A 9,163-nucleotide genomic window follows, 5' to 3' on the forward strand; every position below is an offset into this window, starting at 1 on the left:
AAACCAATATACAATGTTAATAAACACGATATAAAAACCCTATAGACTAAGTCGCAGGGGGAAATTAGCTTTTAATAAATGAATTGATAAGTCGACAAACAGAAAATTACTATTCAACTATTTAGATATTCTCGAAACATTTCACTTTTAACTTCCACTTTTAATTTCCTTTTTATTACCTCTGCTAAGGAGGTTATGTTTTCATCTCTGATTTGTCAACGGGTTTATGTAATAAACTACTGGACCAATAACCATACAACTTGGTAGAAGGAAACTTCATGGATCAGAGATGAACCTATATGGCTCTGTTGAGCTCTACTGAGTGCCAGTCTAATGAATGAGCGCGCTTTGGCCTCAGGTGCGTCCCTGACATACACGCTGCGGTGATAGACTGCGGTTAGAGTCAAAGATGAATCAAAAAAATATGAAATTATCAGGTGCACAATTCAGAAAGCCACGCAAAGTAGAGGAGGAGAAGAAATAACAATATAGAGGTAAGAATCACCCCGATTGTGGACATTATTACTGTTTATTTGTGTCGATATGACATGATAAGCTATCAGTACAGGACTCTTTTGATATTTTTTATTATATATTTTTATTGTTTTTTATAGCTTACAAATTTGTCTGCCTGTGTGTGCATCATTTTACAGTCCAAAAGTGATTGGGTAGGAGTGTCGGCGTTACGAACAAGAAGTGTGTCGTGTTCGCTGGACTATAATATAGTTACACATAAAGAGAGAAGTTTCCTGTCGTCTATACGCGAGGACGCTACAATATGAAGGTGTTCACCGTTCAAATTCATTATTTGTCATTGAGTTGCAATCAGTTCATCGTTCTCATAAAAGTGAACGTGTTCAATGAACGCGTTCTTTTGCGTTCGTTCATGCACACCACTGGAAAGAGAGCAGGGGGTGATGATGGGGGGAAAGAGAGAGAGAATGACACGAGGGTGAGAAATACTGTGAATGGGAGAGGTGGGCAGATAGATGGAGAGAGAGAAGGGAAAGCAATAAAACAAACGTGGAGAGGAGGAAATTCTAAATAACTCCAACATTAAGAATAATGGAATTTTTGCCTCCTCTAAGCTAATGTGAACTAAAGAGGATTTTCACTTTGATTAATCAGTATTTTCTGCATTAATCTTTAACATCTTGTTAAAAATGATGGACAATGTGGATTATATCTGTGTGCTATTTTTAGCCTGAAGTGATTGTTTTTTCAAACCAGGATGTGAAGTCCACTTAAGAAAAGGACTGCGCAGGATTCATTTCATTTCATTGAAAAAATTGATCTGAGTTAGTTTGTATCTCCATTTGTTGTGATGACACTCATCTCAATTTGAAGTTGATCTGATGTAAACCCTGGGACAAGTACCTCAAAGTAAAAATGTGGAATATTGCCAAAATGGCCACTAAATGCAAAATAGCAGGCGTCCTGTTACGTTTTTCAAATTGTACTTCCTGACTCTTTGTTTGTCTGGTCATGATACACATGTGTATCGATTTTTGTGAAGATCAGTCAATGTGAACGCATTCTAGAGGTATGGGGGGCACCTTTGAGCCTTTTTGCCAAGCCCCTTGAAAATTCCTCCAGCATACGTAAATTCTCACCACTTTCAAATTTTTGCCAAATTTTGGGAAGATTTTGAGCATATACATTTAGGGCCTCACTGTCAGTCAGTGCATGTCAGTGCCCGTCAGTACTCTGGCCCTCAATATTAAATTGAGTATTAAAACCATTGATGGGTCACAATTCAAGGGGTTAAAGTGGGAGAGAATTTAAGACAAGTAACTCGGTGATAAGTGAGGCTATGGTCAAACATGACTTTTCTGTCAGTGTTACAACACACATAGTATAAGAACTTAAAGTTATCAGGTTCAAGACAAAAAACACAAACAGGTTAAAAAATGCACTTTAATGATTAAATTGTCTACTTTGCTGTTGCATGACAAGTTATAGTGCATTGATGACTTGTCTTTGTCTAAATCATAAAAAAGACAATACCAAAAAAAAAAAATATTATTTGCTTTAAGTAAAACAGTTATTTACGCCACTGCATCAAAGAGCCCAAGGCCATGTAGGATTTCTTGATCTGGTGTTCCTGAGAATTTCACTGTTCCAGTTTTGGTTTCTTGGCCTGTGCTTCAACGACAGGAGCTGGAACACTCACACCAGGGATCTGAAATACAGACAGAGAACTTGTAAAAAAAAAAAAGAGAACTTTCCTCTAGCTTAAATTAAAGATATAAAAGATAGTCCTGTCCACTTCTTACCACAGGTTCGATCAGAGACATGCGGATCTTCTGGTGCTGAACATTTGAGTCGTCCAGGCTGATTGTGACCTTCACCTTGTCAAATATGTGGAAGGTGTGCTGCTCTACGGTCAGAGAGGGGATCTGAACACATTAAAAGAAAAGACACTTTAAACACTGTGTAAAGTAAGAAACAATGATGTTATTTAAACTCAATTGAATATATTTTGATTAGGTCCAAATGCCATAAAATTAATTTTATTTAATGTTTATACCTCTTCATCAAAAACAAGGTTCGGGGCGGTTTTGTCTTTGCCGTCAAAGAAGACTGTTCCTTCCAAGCCAAACTTAGGGATGAGTACAATGATGGCGTTTTTCCTCACGAACAGAACATATCCCTCTTCGTTAAGAATGCCTCGACTCTTGAAGAACAACTGCAAAGAGATCATTTGTGTTAAAAGCATGACTTGTGCAGTGTTGTGTTGAGTTGCATCTTCTATCTTTCCTCAAACCAGTGTTTACCTGTGTGTGGAAGGCCACAGACCTTCCACACACAGTGTTGTGTTGAGTTGCATCTTCTATCTTTCCTCAAACCAGTGTTTACCTGTGTGTGGAAGGCCACAGACGACCTCTGAGCATACTGAGACATCTTGTGTCTGTAGTTGAGGTTGTTGCAGAGGGCTGACTGCTTGTGTTTGTCCATTAAATCTGGGTAGGTGCTGTCTGCTCCTATGGCCACTGCCAGCAAGCGGTGAACTATTATATCTGCGTATCTGTGTGGGGGAGGGAAGATGGAAGAATATGATTGACATACGTAGGTTTGACCGAACTATGGTAACATGGCAATTGTGCTCATTTCTGTGATTTGTAGATTAGAGTAACCTATCTGTTATCATACCTCCTGATAGGTGATGTGAAGTGTGTGTAGATGGGGGAAGCAAGGCCGTAGTGGTGGAAGTCGCTGTCCATGCCAGAACAGAAATAGACGGCCTGCATCATGCAGCGAGTGGCCAGGATGCGCAGGAGCGTGTTGAAGTATGGGAAGCCGTCGACTTTGGCCCTGTCTAGAGAGTCAGCCAGCGCCTTGGCTGAATCCGTGTGGATCTCCACATTCTGAGAAGAGAAGGAAACAAAATGTTTGTCAAATTCTAATGAAACGACCTGGATGGCTGAGAATCTATAGACACCTTGAATTATATTTAGGTAAGAAGGTAGAAGCATTGTCAGCCCGCAAGTAAGACACCACTAATTTATAGGATTCTTTGCTTTTGTGTCTGTAAATTGTTCTGTATTGTTCAGCTGCAGAGCATCATTCAACATTTTTATCAGTGAAACTATTTAATAAAAGTGAATTCCCCTTAAAATCAATATTTTCAACTTTAGACATTCTCCGTTCATAACTGGGCAAGTGAGTTATATAATCTTAAAACATTTGCATATAAGGTGAAAACCGACACTTTTCCTGCAGGACCATCTGTCTTCACTCACCTTGGACTTTGCTGCCTTGAGCAGGACGTCGTAGTTGGACGGAGGCGGCGCTGGATGTTTCCTCAGCAAAGCGCACTCTGAAAATTCATCATAAATCTTCTGGGCGACTGAAATATTGGCCAGCAACATGAACTCCTCCACCATGGAGTTGGTCTCCCTAAAAACCAAGAAACAAGTTTCCTCACATACAAGTCCAAAACACAGCATGACACAAAGAGCCACACTGAAAAAAAAAAGACAAAAGGATTCTACCTCTTAAAAAGGTACATACATGAGTTCTTTGGTCTGGAGGTCAATGGGGTCGTGGGTTTCACTGTCGATGTGGAAGCGGACCTCTAAGGACGACAGCGTCAATGCCCTGAAGGACATCAAAAAAGCAAACCATCTTAAATACAGCCAGTTTAAATATTTTGCAGTTATTGGAATCATGATGACATTAACTGGGTTTGCTGCTTCTTTCCTCATACTGTAACTCAGCTGATTTTGTGTCCTAGCCCCTTGTCCCTACCCTTTCTCTATCCTCTGCCTCTTGAGGATTTTGGCGAGTTTGTTGAGACCCCGAAGGCTCTCGGTTGTATCGTCATTCCTGCTGGCGTCATCGATTCTCATCTGGGCCTCAGCGTAGGTCAGAGATGCCTGGACCAGGTCGTAAGAGAGAAGGGGAGATAAAGACAAAATTAGGATGTCATAACAATATTACCTGGACAGCAACGTATGCTTAAAAATGCACATTTTATCATAGTCTGATATTGTCTCTGGTTGTGTAGCTGGGTCTTTGCACTGTACCTTGGAGTTAATGACACTTTTTGTGAACCGTGTCTTCAGAATTTCTGCCTTGTGGTTCATCTCCCAGATGCACGAGAACGCGAGCCTTGTGAAAGACAGGTGAGCAGAATGAGAAACACAAAACATTCACAAAAGGCAAAAGCAGCAGTTTGACTTTAAAACTACAAATCGTCAGTCCTCACCTCTCCACGTTGGAGCGCAGTGAGCAGAGATTGGAGCTGAGCATCTCAGGGACCATGTCTATCCTCTGTTGGACACAACATCATACACATTTACTTTAAGATGTTACAAAGAGATTTAAAATTGACAATGTTCTGAGAGCAACAACATCCAAAATGTCAACACAACCAAAACATATTTTTCAAACATATATAAATCATAATATTTATTGAGCTAACAGCTTATGGCCTTATGATCTGTTGTAAAACCTTCAGACAATAAGTTTAACATTAGTCGTGAGGGTTAAATTCTGATGCCCAGTTAACATCAGGAATCAGTTGGGGGTGTATGTGTCTCCGCACCTTCCCACACAGGTAGACGGTGGTTCCACGGTTGGCGGCCTCCTTGTCCATAGCGTTACCAGGTCTGATGAAGTGACTGACATCAGCGATGTGGACCCCCACCTACAGCAAACAAAAAATCCCATAGTCAGATTAAATGTAAACACAAAAATATGTTTGATCTTTAAAAGTCGTGCATGTTTAGAGGTGTTGTACCTCAAGGTTTCCACTTTCCAGCACTCTGCAATGCAGGGCATCGTCTATGTCTGTACATCCTGGAGGATCCACACTGCACACCGTCAGGTTCCTCAGGTCCTCCCTCTTCGCCATGTCCTGCACCACACATCCCCATTCATTCACTGTTAACACACTGACCCATACATTTTGTATGTGCTTTCAAATTATAGGCTGATAGCCTCACTGATAAATGCTTGTCAAAACTGGAAACAGAGTTCTTGTCTGGGTATCACGTTACCTCTGGTGTGATGGCCCACGGCATCTTGGGAAGGAAACTGAGCACAGCCTGAGAGAAGTCCTGGTGCGGGACGTCATGCTCCAGTAGCAGCACCTCCTGCTCCGTGTCCTTGTCCCCTGCATTGCCCAGGCTGCGCACAAAGTGACCCTGACAAAGAGGAACAAATATTTCTCTACATGGAAAAACCTTTTTGTCTTGTTTTTGTGTATTTTATCACAATGTAGTGCCTTCATGTGAGAATATAACATGAGCATTTCAAATTCCTATCAAACTAAGGAAACTACTCAAATTCGGATATTCCCTCACATTTGGATATCTGGAGTCTTTGGGCCAGCCATCGATGGACACCATGATCCTGTGGCCCGCCAGTGTGGACGCCTGACGTGTTTCAATGCGAATACGTGGGATGCGGCGGTCTGCCGGGGTGAAAAGGTGACGGGTTGACTGTATGGAAAAGAAAATAAAAGGTCAGTGCTGAGATTATGAGACATGGACGTCTTGGACAACTTGTACATATGGTAAGCAGAGATAATTTGTACAATCTTTACAGACTAAAAGGGAAATTTGTTGAGCAGATATGCAAAGTACATAACATTAATTCATGTCTTTATCTACTATGTGCCTCATCTCACAGATTGACATCAAAATAACAGTGATGGCAGTCTCTTGAGGAAAGAGGGGACAGAGATAAGTGAAACATACAAATCAATTATGAGGACAGGTTCAAATCTTTAAACAAGCTAAAACAAACCTCTTTGATAAGGGAGACGTTGAGCATGCCACAGAATGGCCTCCAGTTCCTTTTGATGATGCCCACTACTTTCCCTGTGGGTTTCCTGGCTGCATCAGCGACAGATATCCTCAACTGCTCAGAAACATGGGAACATGAACCACATTGAAATAGCTGCAAAGAGCTCATCTGGGATGCAGAGTACAACATTTAATAAATACTGGTTCTCTTTTTGATGTGTCGTCACACATGCTGTAGACTTCCGAAATATATCCCTTGAAAATAAACAAAACCAGTGTAAGTACCCTTCCATTAAATCACACAAAACTCACAGCTTTCTCCTCCTCCCCTTCTTCAGCATCATCATCCTTTGCTGCACCTTCATCCTGGAGCACGACTGACGAGGGCGCCACCCACTGATCTCGGGGCAGGAGCTGCACAGCTACCACATCTTGGTACACTGCTCTGTTGAGGTGCTGAAGACCCTGAAGAAGAACCTGGCAGCACAGACAGTACAGAACTTTAATAATGTGCATGCATTGTACTGTGATTATAGTGAATCCTCTTCCTTCAAACGAATGTCTCAACACAAAATGACAAGTTATCCTCCAAACCCTGATGGGGTGTAGGAGATCCTCAAATGTACACACACCTCTGTGCTGTCTTCCCCCTCTCCCTGGACAAAGACTGTGGCTTCCAGGTAGTTGTCTCGGCTGGCTCTGAAGGTGCCTTGGAGGAAGGCGCCACTTTTAATTCCTGCTTGGATCCTTGACAAAGGGAGGTGCTCTGGGAATAATACCCTACTATTGGTGATTTCATTCTGCCGGGGGACAGGAAAAGAGAGACAGATGTCACATAGGAGTTTATAACAGGAGATACAGATACAATACCAATATCTCTTGTGCCTTAAACCTGATAAAGATTTATCTCTTTATTTCAATGGCTTAAAATTGTTTGCGTTTACCTTGTCATCATTGGACAACGCCAGACGATCCACAAGCTCAGGGTTTGCTATCAGACTCTTGATGTACTCTTCACCTGAAACATAAATGAATAACTACTTGTTACAAAGGTTTAAATACAACTGATGCTGTTCCAAAACTTGTGCTTGTATACACCAGAATGAGCAGTGGTTGAATCAGAGTGTGAATAGTAACCCTGGGTCTGCAATTCAGGTTACAATGATTGCAAGTTTCAAGGTTTGTATATTGATGCTCTCAACTGTTCTGTCACAAATTACATTTGTATGCCAGCAGGCCGATCTCCTCTGCCTTCCTCTTGTTCTCTTGGTCATTGGTGAGGAGGACCACCTTGAGCCCCTCTGTTTCAGACTCCAACTTCTTCAAGTGCTGGCTGTACCACTTGGCTGCCACGCGGATTGCCCGGTCGTTACGGTCGTTGGCGCTCTCCCCCGGTTCCCGTTCAATAAATGTATCTCTGAAGGGAAGAAAAACAAAAGAATACATCTATTTGGGTAACAAGTATATCAGAGGTGACGTCTAATAAGGAGATCTTTCTGTGAGGGAACATTGGAGTGGTAACTTCAGGTGCAACTGTCATTACTATCATGCAATGAAGATGATTTTCAGTAGAAATCCATCAGTGGTGGTCTTTGTACCTGTGGTGTTCGTTGGTAAATGTGTAGACGTTTTTCTCTTTCTCGTGTATGATGTCCTTCAGGCGTTTATAGACCGGTGCGCTGCGGTGTCGAACCTCCTGCAGCACGGTCTGAAGGATGATCACATTGCGAATCACAGGATCCTCCAACACGTCAATCTGCAGGACACGGAAAATACATGTAAAAAAAATGTGAAAGAATAATCTGACCTTTTCACATGTAAACATACACGTTTTATTGTTTTAACCTAAATTTAGGTTAGATCTCCAGTGCATTTAGTATGATATCTAGTATTACAGTCAGATAAGCATAAAGGGAAACATTACAATCACCAGTAAATATGTTCACACTGTACATATTCTGTTTACACTGTATATATTACTTTTATTCCACATTTTTTAAATATCTTCATACATTTATACTTACACTTTACTACTTTAAAGATTTTGACTGTTGAAAATTCCCCCACTGTCAAATAAAGGAATCATCTTATTTTATAAGAAGTAATATTATTTAGCACAGATATTATTAGGTTTGTTAACCCCCGATTTTATTATGGCACTTTGGTATCATCACGAATGATAATACTTAGATGATACTATGTTGTATTGTCAACACAAATGAGAGGAACATGGCAGGATGTCTGCAAATCTCCAGTTAGCTCCACTTTAAGGCCAAATATAGAATGAAATATTGAGAGAAAATGTCAAACTCCTCTTTATTTACCTGGTGCAGCACCACATTGGTGTCAGGGATCAGATAATGTGGATAGGCGCACAGGCTGCTCTCTAAACACGCGTCTGTCTGCAGCACCGTGGACTCCTGTTTGCATTCGGTACAAGCTTCGCTCCCGCACCAAATATCTTCCCTCAAATAGTGCTCCCGCACGATCTTCACCACGCCGCCGGACCGCGTCTTCCTCACGAAGGTTTTAGACTTCAGCATGATGACGATCGGAGGCTCAACAGGTCGAATCCCGATGTTTTTAGCTCCAGCACAAGCGAGCAGTTAGCTAGTTGTCCATGTGTAAAACCGAGTGAGTGGGCCGAACAAAACCTTACCCGGAGTTTAGGGCAACCTCTGATGTATATGCAAATCCATTAAAGGTGCTCTCTTGAAATCATTTTGAATCATTTTAAGAATTAAAGTTTGCAAGTGATACCCAAGTTACTCAAAGATAGTATTTTGGGATGATAATAAACCATTTTTAAATATGTGTTTAAGTTTTGGTTGACCGTCTAATTCTTGCTCAATGAAAACAGACAGACCAGTGGCTGGTTGGCCGGTGTCATGAGAGGCACTTTATCAAAC

General features: G+C 41.4%; 1 protein-coding gene across 1 annotated transcript; it reads right to left on the minus strand.

Moving 5' to 3' along the window:
* Positions 1-1,903: 1,903 nt before the first annotated feature.
* Positions 1,904-8,992, minus strand: dis3 (DIS3 exosome endoribonuclease and 3'-5' exoribonuclease). Its single transcript, XM_062401567.1, has 21 exons — positions 8,579-8,992; positions 7,853-8,010; positions 7,475-7,671; positions 7,199-7,272; positions 6,887-7,054; positions 6,567-6,731; positions 6,256-6,369; positions 5,811-5,948; positions 5,505-5,651; positions 5,246-5,362; positions 5,051-5,152; positions 4,712-4,776; positions 4,530-4,614; positions 4,252-4,379; positions 4,015-4,101; positions 3,744-3,900; positions 3,154-3,368; positions 2,860-3,028; positions 2,531-2,689; positions 2,277-2,399; positions 1,904-2,182 (listed from the first exon to the last, which is right to left on the minus strand). The coding sequence occupies exons 1-21, from the start codon at positions 8,795-8,797 to the stop codon at positions 2,114-2,116; spliced, it is 2,856 nt and encodes a 951-aa protein (XP_062257551.1). The 5' UTR covers positions 8,798-8,992; the 3' UTR covers positions 1,904-2,113.
* Positions 8,993-9,163: the final 171 nt, after the last annotated feature.

This window comes from Platichthys flesus, chromosome 12, assembly GCF_949316205.1.
Source record: "Platichthys flesus chromosome 12, fPlaFle2.1, whole genome shotgun sequence".
NCBI classification, from domain to species: Eukaryota; Metazoa; Chordata; class Actinopteri; order Pleuronectiformes; family Pleuronectidae; genus Platichthys; species Platichthys flesus.